General features: G+C 39.6%; 1 protein-coding gene across 1 annotated transcript; it reads right to left on the bottom strand.

Moving 5' to 3' along the window:
* Positions 1 to 691: 691 nt before the first annotated feature.
* On the bottom strand, positions 692 to 18,191 carry CEBPZ (CCAAT enhancer binding protein zeta). Its single transcript, XM_026844391.1, has 16 exons — positions 18,137 to 18,191; positions 16,449 to 17,962; positions 15,578 to 15,809; positions 14,841 to 15,015; positions 14,121 to 14,209; positions 13,559 to 13,612; positions 12,796 to 12,898; positions 11,595 to 11,663; positions 9,714 to 9,780; positions 8,232 to 8,332; positions 6,793 to 6,853; positions 5,522 to 5,730; positions 4,424 to 4,507; positions 3,019 to 3,080; positions 2,851 to 2,932; positions 692 to 2,038 (listed from the first exon to the last, which is right to left on the bottom strand). Exons 2-16 carry the CDS (start codon positions 17,948 to 17,950, stop codon positions 1,899 to 1,901), a joined length of 3,030 nt encoding a protein of 1,009 aa, XP_026700192.1. The 5' UTR covers positions 17,951 to 17,962; positions 18,137 to 18,191; the 3' UTR covers positions 692 to 1,898.
* Between the last annotated feature and the right edge of the window lie 6 nt (positions 18,192 to 18,197).

Here is an 18,197-nt window from a genome sequence, read left to right as displayed (position 1 = left end):
GACCGCGGGGGCTCTGAGCGCCTCACACGGCTGCCTGCGCCGGCGTGGGTCAGTGGTTTGGCTTCTGTTGGCACAGGTACACAGGAGTCGCTTGCCACGCGTCTCCTCAAGGACGAGCTGCTGGTTTAGTTTCCCAAAGGCAGCACGTGGCCGCCAGGAACAAAGCGGAATCTTGTGCGGTTCAGTAGTGACCGCATCGCCCCAAACAGGCACTTAGAAAGGAGAGGCAGGAATTGATCGGTCCTGTTTCACGTGGCGTTCAGCCCTTGAAGCGCTCCCCTACCTCCTGTCTGGGGCGCGCGGGGATGTGATTTGACATTTCCAAGGCAGACAGCAGACCCAGCTGGCATGAGGCAGCCTGCATCGTCTTCCAGCCGATTCAGCTTCAGTGCCTAGGTAACTCAAAACTAAGCTTAATTACTGGAGAGAGAGTTGCTCAGCACAGCAGTGGCCTTACCCTGCACCGAGGGCTGGGCAGGGTGTAGTGCGGGCCTGACAGACCTGCACCCCTGCAGCCAGGCCTGGCAGGTGGGGTCCTGCTACCCCCAGGGACAGCATGAGCCAAAAGGTGAGTGGGGCTGTGGCCCACCCCTTTCAGCACTAGTGTGGTCTTACACCAAGTTCAAGCTGAACTTCACCTACACTACATCACTTTGCAGTTGCTGTCCCAAGTTCAGATGCCAGGAGGCTGTTACACTTAAGCTTTCTTTGCATTTATATTAAAAAAAATATATAACCAAAATGTGGAGGATAAATTTATTGGCTTGTCTTGGTAACTTGGTGCTGGGTATTCATGGTTTGTCATTTCTTCCCTTTTTTGGTTCTAGGCCCTAATTCCTACATGCCTTTGCAGAAGATTTTCTTAAGCTGTAGTTTGTGTAGTTTGTTCATCTGACAGCTCATTGCTCAGAACATGGCCTTAATCACTTTCTTTGTGGTAGGACTAGCATCGGTAAGATCCTTCTACGAGCTGCTGTACATCGTTAAAATGGCATAAAGCTATCATTACACAACTCTACTGGGTTGCCAGGGCAGCCTGCAGAAGATTCAGTGAACACCTGAAGCTGTGTAAGGAAACAAAAGTAGTTTTCCCAATTTTCATTTGCATGTCAGTCTGAGAGAGGCATCCAGCTTCCTGTCAATCTGTAGCTTGATCTGTAGCTTGTATTTGGTTATCACAGTTGGGAGGAAGCTCGGAAAACACTGTGATCATAGGGCTGCACATATGAGTAACGTGAATACAATCTCTGATACAATTTTTTTTAAAAGAGTAAATATGGATCACATTATTTAATGGTGGCTGTAACTAAGGAGCTCAGACAAAAGTAAAACTAATCAATCTAGTTAGAAAAATAGTGCATTTAATTATTCATGTTAAAATACATTGGGTAAAGTAACTGTGATTCCTCTTTCTTGGCAGATTTCAGATACACAATGCAGAAGAGGTTTCCGTCAATTCTGGAAGGTAGGTTTGTAGTTGTTGGCTTCATCAGAAGGATGCCTGAAGCTTCTGTTGCATCTTATGTATACAACCAACTTAATTGCTTAGAACTTACCCCCGGAGACACTGCAGAAGTGTTTGTTGTTGGGCACAGGTGTGACTGGAGTGTTGGACTATTGGATAAGAGTCCTCAGCACTGAAGGACTACAAATCCAATAAAACTAAAACTAGCCCCAGAGTGGCTTGCCTTCAGACAGGCCTAACGTACAGCTGACATGGATTTTACTATTTTTCAGTGTATTACAAATCCAACGAGTGGTCTGGAATTCATGGCATAAGGGAGAATGACCAAATGGCATGGTTAAGCAGCAAGAAATGAAGTAAGAAAGATTCATGATTAATTAAAAAATTATTTTAGAATAATTATTGTAAGAATGTCCACATTAAAATGTCCATTTCATCTTTTTGATTTCTTGCCTTTGTATTTGTTTTTCAGCCCTCTGTGCCTGAACTGTTTCTTCTTTTTGATGATGCTTTTCACATCCCTGTTGTGAAGCCACTTGTCACGCTCTATTTCCCACTGGATCTGTTTGACATCTGTAAGAGAAAAGGTGAGAAATAAGGAGCCAGTGGATAACTCTGACCATGATGTGGAATATAGATGAATCATGTAAAAGTTAGAACTTGGCTGCTGTGTTTACAAATGTTAATAAAGTACAAGCTGCTTGGGTTTTTTTGACACCAGAGAAGGTTTTAGGGTTTTTTCATTTCACAAAACATACCCTACTATCTCGGAATCTCAGAGTTTAAGACCACTCTTGCCATTGCTTTGTGTTTTACTAAAGCTAGACACACTTGTGTTAGGACACCATGTTTGAGTGCTGTGGTTAACATTTTTCAGGTGACACCAGGAATACTTTTAAGAGATCAACAAAGGACTGATTATTCAATCAGTACATACATGTTATTCATTAGAATTTTTTCTGGGAAACTACTTTTGCTTCACTGATACTGCAAGGAAATACTCTAGTAGGTAGGAAAAGACAGCAATGCCTTATGCTTTCCCTTCACAAGAATCCAGAGGACACTTTATCAGAGCAAAATTCACACAAATGCTTGACAAACAGCATGCTGCCCACCCTTATTTACAGCACAAAAGGGCCACATAACAGCCTCTTCCTCCTTTCTGAAGCCTTATTCGCTCCAATAGTCATATTTAATATGAGCACTGGGTATCTCTCATAATGGAAGAAAACTAAGTCATGTCTTACTGACACTGAGCTACTGTCCCTACTGTGTGATTTCTGACCGTGTGTGTATTGCAATTAAAGAAGGTACATCTTTTTATGTAGAGAATCTGAAGAGAAAGAAGTCAAACAGCATTACAACTATTTGTAGCATTTACTTACTTGCATTATCTCTGTTGGCCATTGCGTTCATTCCAATATTGTCAAACTTAGACCCAGCATTTTCATCCAGCAGATAGCCAAACTTTAAAGAGAGAAGTGTTAGTATTTTATTACTAAGAAACAGGTAAAATGCTCAATCACTTTTTGCTAAGCACTGATCAAACTCACCTCTTCTGCAGATGCCAGTATACTGGCATCTTTGAGATTTCTCTTCTTTCCCCAGTTGGATCCTTCAAACAAAAAGTAGTATTCTTAAAAACAGAATTTCAAATTCACAGAGACACTAAAAGTGTCACCATGTTTTTAATTTTTTTTCATTATTAATGAGAACATCTAAAATAGCTGTGTTAGAAACCTTTATTCTCTACCTCCCTTAAAAAAAAAAGGAAAAAAGTTTCCAACCAAGAACTAAATAGCACAAATCTGTGCATGTATTAGTAATACATGCACAAACCACCTCTACAACTCCAGCCTTCATCCAAAAGTTTCTCCTTCCATTCCCAGTCACAGAATCATCTAGGTTGGAAAAGACCTTGAAGATCATCCAGTCCAACCATTAACCTAACACTGACAGTTCCCAACTACACCATATCCCTCAGCGCTATGTCGAGCCGACTCTTAAACACCTCCAGGGATGGGGACTCCACCAGCTCCCTGGGCAGCCCATTCCAACGCCTAACAACCCCTTCTGGAAAGAAATGCTTCCTAATACTGAGTCTAAACCTTCCCTGATGCAACTTGAGGCCATTACCTCTTGTCCTATCACTTGTTACTTCGTTAAAGAGACTCATCCCCAGCTCTCTGCAACCTCCTTTCAGGGAGCTGTAGAGGGTGATGAGGTCTCCCCTCAGCCTCCTCTTCTCCAGACTAAACACCCCCAGTTCCCTCAGCCGCTCCTCGTACGACCTGTGCTCCAGACCCTGCACCAGCTTCGTTGCCCTTCTCTGGACACGCTCGAGTCATTCAATGTCCTTTGTGTAGTGAGGGGCCCAAAACTGAACACAGCAGTCGAGGTGCGGCCTCCCCAGTGCTGAGTACAGGGGTAAGATCCCTTCCCTGTCCCTGCTGGCCACGCTATTGCTGACATAAGCCAGGATGCCATTGGCTTTCTTGGCCACCTGGGCACACTGCTGGCTCCTGTTCAGCCGGCTGTCGATCAACACCCCCAGGTCCCTCTCTGACTGGCAGCTCTCCAGCCACTCCTGCCCAAGCCTGTAGCGCTGCTGGGGGTTGCTGTGGCCCAAGGGCAGCCCCCGCCATTTGGCCTTATGGAAACTCCTCCAGTTGGCCTCAGCCCATGGCTCCAGCCTGTCCAGGTCTCTGTGCAGAGCCTCCCAACCCTCGAGCAAATCAACACTCCCACCCAACTTGAACAGTTCTTCAACAGCAGATTGTCACTCTGAATTAAGCTACATTAGTTGGAGAATAACCTTCATTTATGGTTTATTCAAACCTGAACACAGATCCAAAAGTGTATATAATCTACTGTACTAAAACCCTCTGATTCTAAAGTTTTTCAGACTGTATTTGTATTAAGCCTTCTCAAATGGAAATCACAACAGTGTTTCCTTACCTTCAAGTGATCCCACACAATTTGTATCTTTCTTTCTCTTGCCCTTTTTACTGACAGACTTCAATTGCTTGTCATTGTTCGGGTCTGACATCGAAAAAAAAAAAGATACATCAATCCCTCATTCTCACACCATGTACATGTATTTAAAGCACAGCAGAGACTAACATTTCTTTTTAGGCATATTTGTCATAATGGTCCAAGTCTTTACTTTAAAACGGTTTAAAACAGCACACACAACCAAATCTTGGATTTCTTCAACCCAGACAATTAAGAATTGGTAGTGGTGTGACATTTTTTATGCTTGTTTTCCACAGCACCAAAAAGGAATGAAATATGATACTAAGATACAAAAATCATGGAGCTAAAAGCAGGTGTTATGTAAACCTTGAATGTCTGCTTGGTAAATTTAGTGAAATAATAACCTCATAACAGATTAATGTGTTAACAGCTGTAGGAATAGTTTACCTTCTCTACGCTCAGTCATCTTCCTGTAACCTTAAGTTATTAGTTGAAATACTCCATTAATCTGTGCTTTTCTAGCCACATAATGTGTATACTATGTAAACTGCTTTTCAGTTAAAAAGATAATAAAAACATGCAGGCAAAACAATAAGTTATGATTACAGTCATAACAATAATTTTGGTGCATAGCTGTATTAGAAGAGTAAGCTGTTACTTATGAGACAGCAATTTAAATAAGTTACCTCATCTAAAAAAATCAACTAGGTTTAAAGAAATTAAAAAATTACCAAGTACCAGATTTATTATTTTTTTCTATTTGGTATCTTTTAATATTTCTGCCTACTGTAGCCAGTCATGTGTGTATAAAGCTACTGTTGTTACTGCCACTGTCTTCAGAATGAAAGAAACATGTCTCATTTACAAGTTTTTATACCCAGATGCCTAATTCCCACTCCCACCTAGAAGTCTGTGCCAGGAAATACTTAAGACTTCATTGTCTAGAGAAGGACTTGTCAACCCTTTACTTAAAAAAACTCACCTCCCACATAGGTAATGAAGTCTGAATTTATGTAAGTAATTACATATTAGATAATCAAGTTTTTTCTTCTAGTTTCTTGATAAGAAATGGTACTTTACCTAGACTGTTATCATCATCAGACACATCCATAAATACACCTCCATCTTCATCCATATCTTCTCCAAAGTCTTCCTCCATACTTCCTAAGGAGACTTCCTCATCATCCAGATCACTGAATTCATCTTCATCACCAGAATCCTCCCAGTCAGCACTGGATTCCTCACTGCTTTGGCCTTTCTTACCGCCTTTGGTTTTCTTTTTTATATTACTAAAAAAATACATAACAATCTTAGCACTTCATTGGGGAAAATACCGTTTGCAGCCAGATAACATCTATCTTAGAAAGTTCAACATCATTGCAAACTCCTGTAAATGTAGGCTGAGACCTAAGAAACATGTATTATACACTCAGGTATGTTTTCAACATAGGCATAAGGAATGATATTATAAAAGTCAACCATTTTAAGAAATTCTGGAGATAATCCTATTCTGAAATTAAAATACTGAGGATGACATTTCTGTAATCTCCTATGTGCTTTTGCTCCTTTTCAGAAAGTCTTTTCTGTAAAGCACACAAACTCAATGGAGAAGACTTTTTTTTTTTTTCCTTAAGAAAAGAAACATGCTTCATGTACTGGATTGTTACTTGGTTTTTGTCTCCTCTTTGCTATTTTTCACTCACACCAGTCTGGATCACAAAAATGTTCCAGTTTCACTACAAATTTAAGCTTTAATTCTACTTTCACTTCAAGAAAAAAGTTTCTGTGCTGATTCAAAAGCTGTACTGGAGACACTAAGTATAAAAGAAGCTACTTAAATATTCACGGTTGGACTTGATGATCTTAAAGGTCTTTTCCTTTGACTCTATTCCTACATGATTCTATGATTCTACAACTAATGAAACTGCTGACTCCCTGAAATTGAGCTCTGGGATTCTGGATCCCACAAAGTTAATTTACTGCGTTAGGTCCAGTTAGAACCAGTCCTTACAGCAGCAATACCATTATGCTTCATTCTGCTTACTTTTGTACTTGGTAATTCTCAAATAGAAACCCGAGACAATGAAAAACAAGTAAGATTTTACCTTGTTTACTGGGTTACTTCATTGTATAAATAAAATACCACAGGTCTCACATGTCAAGCCAGCAAACTGTTAAGCACCCCAGGATCACAATGGGACATGCAGAAAAGCAGCATTACCCAACATTCAACTGCTATTGCTTTTTTTGCAAGGTGATGTTCTTTTTGAAAAAGGTCTATCCAATTTTGCAGAGTAAAACTATATATAGATATTAAAACAAGAAATGAAAGAAGTGATTTAAAGTCTTACCCAGCAAAATCAAGGTCATCCTGGTCAACATCAATGGCATTATCAGCAGCTTCAAATGTATCTAGAGGGAAAAAAATTGTTTATTACTACAAAACAAAGTCAAATAAAAAAATATGAAGTCATTGCAAAATATATTGGGTTTAGGTATCACAGTTTATATGATCTGCATCGCTAACAAAGAGCCCAGATACCAAAGGGTTCATACTCCTATAGAAAAACAGTCCACAAACAGTTACCTAAAGCTAACTGGGCTTTTTTCCAGGATGTAATTTCTGGCCAGAACTAGATGATGTGGGAAGCAGAGACACAGATGGACACACAATTGCCCAGTGATCCAACTTAGCTGGCAGGTGGAATATCAGTCTCAAACACTTGCTCCAAGTCAGACAGAACAGAAACTCGATTAAGATACCCCAAGCAAGTGTCCTGCCAGCTAATCTGTATGGTAATTTTCACTATAATTTCTGACAGATTTTTTTTTTTTTTTATGACAGCAAGGAGACTAGAGGCTGAAAGCTCTTATCAGTGGATTCACTTAGCAACATTGCTACATAAAATAGCAAGTAAAAACAATCTGAAAAAATACAACTGTTCTGTTTCAGAGTAAAAGCTAACATTAAAAGCTTCTGAATTTATGAAGCAAATTGTCAGGGAGAGTTAACTTATTAGAGATACTAACAATAAAACAACAAACACAATCAGTAACAGATTCTTATTATAACTAAGACCATAATAATTGTGTCACTAAGGAAGAATCCTACTGTGGGAGTTCAGAAATCTCAAAAAAATTTGTACAAAACAGTTATGGAGAGCTAACTGGATTATTTGTTTTTTGAATACATGTATTACTGTATCAATAAAATATGAAATCATAAAATAATGTACATTTTATGGTACACTAACAAATTTAGATTCTGGAACAAATTATACACGAATTCTGAAGCAAACAAAGTATGTGCTACTGGAAGAGCTAAAGACTACTGCAGAAGTTTGTCAAGGACCTTACTGAACAAATAATCTCATCAAAGATGTCAGGAACAATGAGAGTTGTTGAATGAAGATTGAAGATTGAAAAAGGCCAAGCAGTAAAGAAAGAATAGAAACAAATGTTACATGCTGTTATTTAGCTCTCAGACTACATTAGGAAAAGAACAAAAAGGCTTGCACTGCCACTCATAAGGTTCTGTTCAAAACCAGACAATTTCCAATCATTCAAACAACACTACTGGAGTAGTGAGAGCAAGACCTCTTTTACGAGATGACTATCCAGTTGGCTTATGTGCTGTGTATCATGAACAGGAATTGGAAAGCCAGCTTTATCCCACTTCCATATTCCTGTATCAGGCTCTTTTATACACTATAAACTATAAAAAGGACAAATTAATAATTTGCAAAAGCAGGAAATACTGGGATAGTTACTGCAAGGAAAAACACCTTACCCAATGCTCTTTCAAATTCATCATCATCAACATCTTCCACACTTTCTTCATCATCCTGACGCTTTTGTTTCTCTCTTCTCTTATCAAACTTTGAATAAAACCTGAAATAATATATTGCTCTCAAACACGGAATTACAGGTGATAATCTTTATAACAAGTTTTTTAAAACAACCAGCAGATTGTTTCATGTTTGTTTTGTCAGTTGAAAACTGCAAAGTAATAGTTTCAAACACATCCCAAATCAGACATTTATATTTTCTTTGTTTTTCAAAGAGTAAGCAACTACTGCAAGATTTAAACCAAAGAAATTTCACAGCCAAAGGTGCCATAAATTATTCTGAACATAGTGAATTTATAAAAGGGCACAAGAAAAATGTGAAAATCAGACTTATACTGATAAGGAAGAAAGAATCAAGTTCAACTTGAACCTAATTGAGGGGAAAAAAAAAAAAAAAAGATTCACCCATTAAGTTCTGTAGCCCTCTTCCTTTGTGTGCTTAGTTTTACCTTCTGTCAGTCATTTTAAACCACTTTTTCTCCTTCATTCCATATTAAAGAACCACCAAACACAGGAGGCAAATTTGATCATATACAAGAGCAAAAGAGTACATCACTTTGTATGGAAGACTTTAAATGGTAATCTCAGTTTCAGTCATCTTCAGTGTAACAATAGTATTAACTTTTCAGCCAGGCACATGTTTTTAAGTTGCTTTTCTTTAATTTCAAAATTAGTATCACCATTTTATTAATCAATACTATACTATTATAATATCAATTAATTAAAATTAATAAGTTCCATTAACTTTATACTTCAAAAATTTTTAAAAGCCCCAACAGTGAATTAAACAAAATAAATTTTAACTAAAAAAACCCATAGTGAATTAAGCAAAATAAATGAACACTTATCTCCTAAGGGACACTCACAGGTATCCAGCATATTGATTTAAGAACAAATCTTTGCCACATGCGTACCACTTCAATTTTAGTATTACAGCTGCATTTTTCTATCATAATCTGAGAGTCAACTAAATGGAAAGAACTATGAATTATAAAGAAAGAAATACACAGAAAACTAGCTCCTCTGATTTTTTCACATTGTTCCATTGCAATAAGCTTTGATGCTAGTAACATAAACAAGGTATATTCCAGTTTTTTTTCAAATATACTTTGAATGCATAAGAATTACAACCCATAAGACATTGATCATTACCCATTGGTTAAGGCCTCTTGATTATAATGTCAACTTACTTGACTGGAGACTACAAGCACCGATTGCCTTTGTTCATAAGTAATATTCTTGCTTAAGCACTTTAGACAAACGTTGAATTATGTTATAAGGAAAGTACTATCATCACAAGTCACTCAAATTAATCAAATTTTGCAAACACTTGAAACACCAGGGAATACTTACGAACTGTAATGGGTTTTGATTGCATCACATTAAAAAACACTTAAAATAAATGTTCACAAGTATTTCATTACCTGTGAAAAAACACTTCATCCACAGGGATTTTGCTTTCATCTTTGGCACGGAATTCCTTACTGTTGACTGCAAAACCAAAAAAGAACTGATTTTTACCTCAAGTTGAAATGACTTATTCTTTTAAAAGGTTTGACAGCACACACAGACAGAAGTATGCAGACACCCAGTGTCGTCTGTTAAATAAAGTGGAGCTCATCTCAAAACTTCTTCAAACCAGCAGTTCTCAGTGTATATACTGATATATAAACATGAGCAGGCCCCATGTAAAAATTCAAGAGGCACTACCCTAACCAGGTTCTAACAGCAAGGGAGGTTTTGCAATCTCCTACAGCAGGAATGCATATTTTAAAAAAAACCAAAAAAGTAAGAAATAAGATAAGCTCACTGTCATGCACTAAAATACTGAAACTGCTTCTGCCCAGCACTCCTGGCAGAAATGCTCAATTCCTGGAGAAATGCTCATGAGCGCTGCAAGGCAAAAGCATGCACCAGGTAAGCCTGTTGAAGGGATCAAGCCTCACCCTGCCTCCATTTCGGAGGAACTGAGGCAAAATGTGACACTCTACAACAGCAGATCAACTACTGATCAGGTTCCCTGTGGAGCAACTTTTTACCGTCAATACATTCCCCTTTCCTCCTCCACCTTAGAAGTAAATCAAAGGAGAAAGAGCTACTGATTATCTCAGTGGGCACAGACTAAAATATTTTCTAAGTGGCAAGGGTCCAAGTTTCTGAAACCAGATGAGCACGCATACTCACAGAAGGACTCTTCAAATTAATAGCAGAAGGTACCAGAGAATTTGCAATCTCAGTTCTCTAAGCCACAGCAGAGTCCACATACGTGCAACAAGTGCAGATTTTTGTATCCATATTAATATATCTGTATTTTTTATACTGGATGCTTCACTTATAGAACAATTAACTTCCACAGTTACAGTTCTAAATGCTCAGTCTGCTTCTTCATCTCAGAATAAACTAAATGCGATAAACTGTACCTTCAAATGCATTCTAAGTAAAAAGTCCTACTTTGATAGCCATAAAACCATGCATCAGTAAAGGTACATCAGCTAATCTGTATAACGAAAACTTCTGTGCAACACAACAGAGCCAAAGTTAGAGAAAAGCTGATCCCTGGGAATGTTACAGAGAATCTGCCACAGAAGATGGTACCTCTTCTGTCCTCAAGCAACATGTTTTACTGATGGTTTACCCTGATTTTTTAACTGCTGGTGCTTACCACCAAATTCTGCCCTTAATCATGAGAAACAATGGGACCAGACAAAAGGCAGCCTCTTTCTGGAGGCATGAAGGTTCTTAGCAAAATAACAGCGACAAAGATACCTTACACTAATCCTAACAATAGCTGCAGCTGTGGCATTGTATGGAATAATCAATATCATTTAATGAAAGAGCTTAAGATGATTCAAATCATTACATAAATCTATTTTCTGAGATTTTGTTTTTCAATCATAGTAAGCAGAACAAAAGTTGTTATATGATAACTTGAAAACAAATAAAAACATTAACTACACACTACTACTGTATTAACTAAATTTGGTGTGTAAAGCCAAGTGCTATAGTAGAAAATAAAGCATCTTCCTACTCAAGAGGTTAACAGTTGATATAACTGACTTTCTCTATGTCATTTGTTCTTAAAATGATTCAATGGATCCAAAGTTTCAGCTGTGGTGATTCCATGCACCCTTACAAGAGGATTATACCTGATCCTGAACATCAGGCACCACCACTACACTCCTGATCAACAGGACTTTCTTACATTACTAACAGAAATAGCACAAAAAGCGTAGATGACAAGTCTACAACAACCAGCCAAGAATCCTTTAGCCACTGTAATCTTAACTGAGAAGGGGCTGGCTTACCTGCAAGATTCTGCATATCTTTCATAAACTGCTTCTTCTTTGGCTGCATTACCACACTGCTGGTGTTTTCTGTAGTAGAACATAAATCAGAAACAAATTATTACTACTGATACACCAAAGGGCTTTGCTGCCATCCATAAGGACCTCAAGAGGCTGGAGAAATGGGCTGCTGGGAACCTCATGCGGTTCAGCAAGGGGAAGTGTGAAGTCCTGCTCCTGGGGAGGAACAGCCCCGTGCACTGGTGTGTGTTGGGGGCTGCCCAGCTGGAAAGCAGCTTGGCAGAAAAGACTCCGAGCATCCTGGTGGACACCAAGCTGAGCGCGAGCCAACAGGGTGCCCTTGTGTCAAAGAAGGCTGGAGGTGTCCTGGGCTGCATGAGGAGGAGCTTTGCCGGTGGGTGGAGGGAGGTGATCCTTCCTCTGCTCAGCACTGGTGAGGCCACACCTGGAGTGCTGTGTCCAGGCCTGGGCTCCCCAGTGTCACAAGACAGATGGAGGTACTGGAGAGAGTGCAGTGAAGTGCCACAGAGATGGTTAGAGGGGGTCAGAGCACCTCTTCTATGAGGAAGGGCTGGGAGAGCTGGGGCTGTTCATCCTGGAGAAGAGAAGGCTCAGGGGGATCTCATCAATACATGTAATACCTGAAGGGAGGGGGTAAAGAAGATGGAGCCAGGCACTTTCTAGTGATGCCCAGTGACAGGGCAAGAGGTGATGGGCACACACTGATACACAGAACACTCTGTCCAAGCATCAAGAAACACTTTTTCACTGCAAAGGTGACTGAGCACTGGGACAGGGTGCCCAAGAGAGGCTGTGGAATCTCTATTCTTGGGACACATTCAAAAGTCACCTGGCAGCCTGCTGTAGGGGGCCTGCTTGAGCAGATGACCTCCAGAGGTCCTTTCCAACCTCAAGCATTCTGTAGTCTTTACATTCCCCTATCACTCTGCTTATTCCTTCCAGGTTAGCAGATTCTGCACTGTGGATGTAAGAGGCAGCAGTATGTGATTGTCAACTGGTTCCAAGTTGCAGGAGTCTCTCTTGCAGCCCTGAAGACTGATCCCACTCCTCTATTGCACCACATGCACCCCCAAAAAAAAAACTTGACAAGCACAAAGGGTTGCTTGGCAATCTGAGAGAAAAAGTTTGGTCACCATCAATACTCAAGACCATATGCTAATATGTACAGAGAAGTTTGTACCTTTGCCTTTATGTAGTTTGGGATTTCTGTACACAAAGCGATCCAAGAACCTCATTAATGTGAAATCCTGCAAAGGGTCACCAGAGTACTGAATGTGATTTCCCTGAAAGAAGAAAAAAGCCAAAAATCATTAAGGTCTTCATTTTAAAAGACAGCAACTAAACACAGAGGACTCAAAACGTCCAAGAACACTAAATGACACTTTAAAAAGACAAAGACTTTGGGATGTTTCATCACATAGTTAATACACTGTTATTTTTGGAATTTCATTATTTTCTTAACAAAAAAACATCTCCTTCGCTTTGTTTCTGGCTTGCCATGTACTGTGCTAAGAGCAGTTAATGCTCAGCACTCTTTGGATACCATATATTCAAATGAAAATAAATATTTTAAATATATATGTGTAATTTCAGTATTTTTAACACAATACCACAACACTATTAAAAACGAATCTGTTCCAACAGCAGGATTCCCCACATAAAAAACCCACATTAAATAAACAGACCGACCCAAACTCTGTAAAAGCTTTAAGAATCATGGAATTCCCACATTTCTACCAAATTAATTGCTTCTGCAAGCAGTCTCCTTTATATAAAACACTAACTCCATGAAAAGCTTTGCATCTGAGTGCATGTTACAGTGCTGCAGAGCTGCAAGTTACCTGCAGAGTGCAAGGAGGCTTTATAATGTATTTTTTCAAACAGCAAAAGACAGCTAACATAAAAATCAAACTTCAAAGCTACAGACTAGTAAAAGCACTTACTTCTAGAATTGTTTTTGCAAAGAGGGCCACAGATGGATGAAAATGTTCAGAAAGCTGAAAAACATGAAAAATTTATTTCTACTTTAAAAACAAACTCAATCATTACTCATATTGATGTACCAGACTCCTGACAACACCATATGTCCTAAGACCACTCTGTAACTCACCAAATAACACACAGAGGCATGTAGTTGCACAAGGTTTATGTCCTTGAACAACCAAAGAACTTCAAGTTCTAATCTTCTTTTTGCATTAACTAAACACATTCTCACTTATCATTTTATTTAATCCAACCTAAAAAGCTTTATAGATACAAAGCTAAGATCCAAAAGTAAAAAATATTATTATTGTCCAAACCTCCAATTCAAAATTCATATTCTCTAATCTGGAATATCAGCACTGCATGTAACATATACCAGCTTGAAGGTGAACAATGTGTCACCTTTAACCTTTCTGTTACATTACTCAGGTAGCTACTCCAATAATAACCAATTTTATTTTTTCTCTCAGTATAAGGGCCGCACTAAGAAACACAATAATCAGCAACATGAGAATGCCTTACCTTCTTCAGTTCCCAAAGGCTTGTACTTTCAGCACCACAGTATAAAGGACTTCGGTGCATAGGATCATACAAAGCTCCACTCTTCCTGCCTGAAGGGTGGAGGAGATGAATACAACTTAAATGTCCTGAGGCAATTTTAAGAAAGTATTATTTTCATCTCACCATGACAGTAATGCTGCCCATCATTCTTAGCTGGACAGGCCACAGATTCAGTCAGGAGCACATAAAGATTATATCCGGCTGCCCTTTTCCCAGTGTGATCAGGTGCACAGGTGAGTTCCCACATACTTCGAAAGAAGCTCCTGAAAACCCTTGCTCTGTTCCAAAAGGTCCCCAGGAAAGAGTAAAACTAGAAGCAGGTTCAAAGCTAGCCAAACTGTTCTAGCAAGCTTCACAAGCAAATGAGGACTTACATGTCCTCCTTTGGCTACATTGCTCTGAAGGTGTTTGAACTTGGAAGCAAAAAATCCTGAGCCATTTGCTTAGGCACAAATGCAATAAGCTGCATAAAGTGAAATACACCAGCAGATTTATACAATCTCTTCATCACTGCCGAGCTAACAGATAAAGAAAAATTATTCTGAGTGACTGCTTTGAATCAAACTTCAATTTGAAAAACTAAAATATTGTTGTAATCACTTAATTTTACAAGTCTTGATCAACATATCACTGTTACAGAATGTTAGGAATTAAATGAATTACATTTTCTTGCTCATTTACCTCCCCTATTCAGATGATGCACCCACGAGGCTGTTGAATTTGAATCATTTGTTTTAGCAGAATTTTCCGTTGTGCTCCTCTCTTCACTTTCTACTTCTTTGTCTGCATCCACAATTTTTTCCTCATCTTCTTCAGCCTCTTCTTGATCTTTAAAGCACTCTTCATCATCTGACTCCTAAACAACAAAAAATGTTAGCAAACTGCTTTTCCTTTCCAGTTTTATCCTGACTTTTTAGAAAAACACACCTACAGTTCTTAAGAATCTACTTACAAAAATATAAACAAATGATGGCCGATGTTTAAGCAATACAGACTTTTTTGTCTTGACACAGGACTTAAAATTGAACTTCACAGTTTACATCAAACAAGTGTAATAGTCCCTCCCTGCCATAAAAAAGAAAACAAAAAATCCAGTCTTGCCTATCTATTCTTCAGACTACAGATGGAAGAAATAAACAGGCCATGTCTTGACAAAGCTTTCGGGAGAGGAATATTCACCTGCTTACTTATACAGCATTTAGCAAAATAATCTTCTCTCCATGAATGAAGTCCACAGGACCCACTAGAACACTTAAAACACCTCCATCGGTGCAGGTTTTTAATGTAGTTGCAATTGCTCAAGTGCTTTCTCCCATACTATATTAGCAAACCCTCAGGTTAGTAACAAATAGATATGGGAAAGGTGCTTATGAAACTAGTGCTTATTGAAGAAACGAGATAAAGAAATCATCTTATACCACATGATCCTGCAACTGGACCCTTAACTCTGGTTTTACTTTCAGAAGCTCAGACAGAAGGTACAGGGTTCCACAAATGAAGGGTGGCATTTGTCCACAAGTGACTTGAAGTAACCTCTTCACAAAGGCCTTCACGCGCCGTAACACTACATCTGCCTTCAGAGATTTATAGATGAGATTAAGAAACATGGATGGCTTTGAGCAGGTTGCTAAAGAAGGATCTAGAAGCTTCCTGTAGAACACACAGGAGAAAATATTGCTGATTGTTATAATACACATAGGAGAACAATTGCTATTAACAATCATCTACATTTTCCAGAGTGCCATCTAAAAAGATCAGTGACAGCTCGTTCCCCAACACACAAAACCATTATGATCAACCCTGAACTGACAACAAAACAGAAGCCTGTAAGGATCCTACAAAAAGTCTAAAAAATCATCTGGGACAAAAAAATAGAGATACTTTCATAACATAAGGCTTTTCAAACACACAAATTAAAGCATCTAAAGAATTTGTTAACGTATTTCCCTGCCCCCATACAAAAAAAAAAAAAAAAAAAAAACCTGTAAAAGTGATTTCAGAAGCAGTAGTTATCTATTAATTTCAAATAATATCTGGAATTAAAACATGCCTCCAGAAAACAGTGCAAAGGATGAAATGCATGTGTTGTGTTCTTAAGACCTATCATCATTTGCTTTATCCCCATGTTAAGTCAAAGAAATCACATGCATTTTCTTCTGGAATTTTTAGCCAATGAAATACAAAACTCTCAAGATCTTAAAAGCAAAATAAGTGTTTCTACAACTTTAAATTAATGGCAACTACCTCATAACATGAAATTTACATAAAAAATGCAAACCCAACACTTACTTGTACAGTGCTGCATAGTACCTGTCCGATACAGTCTGCTGAGAGTCCATCACTTGAAACAGTAACATCAGGGCCTGAACACTGGTACTGAAGTTCACAAGATGCAGAACTTTAAACAATGTGTCCAGCTGTTCTTTCACTTTCTCATCACCAGTCTCAGCATAAGGGTAAGCTCTGTTCACCCCACAAAGAAGAGCACTGAGCATTTTGGATTCTACGTCTTTTTTCTTAATGCAGTTCCGAAAAAAGCCTAAGTACAATGTTATCAGTTTGTTGGCCAATGCATTTTCTTCATGACTGAGGACTATCTGATTTAGAAAGCAAATGGCATAATATTGAGTTTTCACATTAATGTTTGACCGGTACAAAAGCCTCTCCACTTCACTGCACACTACTCCCTTCATATTTGGATGTTTGTGAAGTAACGTCTCTAGAAGATAAGAGGCTTTGGTGGCGATTTTGTTCTGAGGGTCTCCCAGTTTATTTACCAGCTGAACAAGGAGAACTTTCTCCTGCTCAGGCTTGTTACAGAGAAGCTCGTGGGCAACTGCCAGCGCTCGGGATTTTGTTGCTGTCAGAGGATCATGACTCAGTGCTTCTAATACTTGCACAAATTCTGCCACCTGCAGTTTCAGGTGATGCTCAAAGTACCATAGTATCAACCGTCTGTCTCTTGAATCCCTGTTGCCACTCGACATCTTCTCTATGTTGTTAAATGGTCGCTGTGAGAAAGACCATAATTTTCGATTGTCTGGTAAGAGATCTGAAACGAGAAGCTCCTTGAAAGTATCCAAGGCCATCAGGCTCTGATGCCTGCTGCCCTTTTTCTTTATGAGGTTTACCAAGTTCTCAACAAACTGGAGACTGTGGACAGCACTGTCCTGAATGAGAAGGGTCATTGCTGCCATCCTGTCAGCCAAAGTACCCGAGGACACAACAGTTTTCATCCACGCTGAAGAGGCTCCCTTCTGATAATCAGTTTTATTCTTATACAGGTCTATCTCATGTTGGTAGAGCTTTTGGGCCAAGGCCTTATACTTGGACAGAAGCGTCTGATTTTGTGGCTCTGAAGAGAATTCGTTGGTGTATTCTAGATCATACCATTTGACCCCTGGTTTGACCAGTATCACTTGCCTGGCATGAAATTCAAAATCTTCCAGCCTCTCTTTTGGTGCTGAAAGGTGCTGGTCCTGATCACTGCCAGCTTGCTTCTTCCTGTCTTTCACACCGCTTGCCTTTTCCTTGACCTTCTTTAGTTTTTTCCCTTCTAACGATGAAGGATTAGTTTCTTTCTTGTTTTTCTCTTTCTTTGGGGGCTTTTCTTTCTCCTCACTCCCACCGTCGTCCTCCTCGTCCCCTTCCACCACCAGGCAACTTCTCGCATACTTGCTGAGCCCCAGGGAGCTGACGAAGGCCTCCAGCTCCCCTTCTTTCAGGTCATCGATCGCGTCCTTCTTGCCGCCGTCCACCATTTCCTCTGGCTCGTCCACAGCGCACAGCATCACGTAATCTTGCTGCGGGAAGCAGCGCACAGCCGTTACAAGCGGACCCGGTGCGAGGCCACGAACTCCCAATTAATTCCACACACCCCCCCAACCCCTCACACCCCACAAGGGCCGGGCCCGGCCCGTGGACTCCGGCTGTCACATGCTCCCGCTCCCGCTCCCATTCCCGCCCCCCCCAGTTACCTTGGTGCCACCGAGGCGCAGCACCTCGTCCAGCGTGAACCCTTCGGCATCTCCATCTCCT

The sequence above is a fragment of the Athene cunicularia genome (assembly GCF_003259725.1).
Source record: "Athene cunicularia isolate RWA chromosome 3 unlocalized genomic scaffold, athCun1 chr3_part1, whole genome shotgun sequence".
NCBI lineage: Eukaryota > Metazoa > Chordata > Aves > Strigiformes > Strigidae > Athene > Athene cunicularia.
The sequence above is the reverse complement of the archived record's forward strand: the minus strand, read 5'-3'. Positions and strand labels throughout refer to the sequence as shown.

Coding starts and splice junctions, on each gene's coding strand:
- CEBPZ (XM_026844391.1), bottom strand. CDS start 17,950: ATGCTGTGCGCTGTGGACGAGCCAGAGGAAATGGTGGACGGCGGCAAG. Junction 6,854..8,231: donor TGAATTTGAAAGAGCATTGG/GTAAGGTGTTTT, acceptor TTTTCCCTCTAG/ATACATTTGAAGCTGCTGAT. Junction 4,508..5,521: donor TGATGATGATAACAGTCTAG/GTAAAGTACCAT, acceptor TTTCGATGTCAG/ACCCGAACAATGACAAGCAA.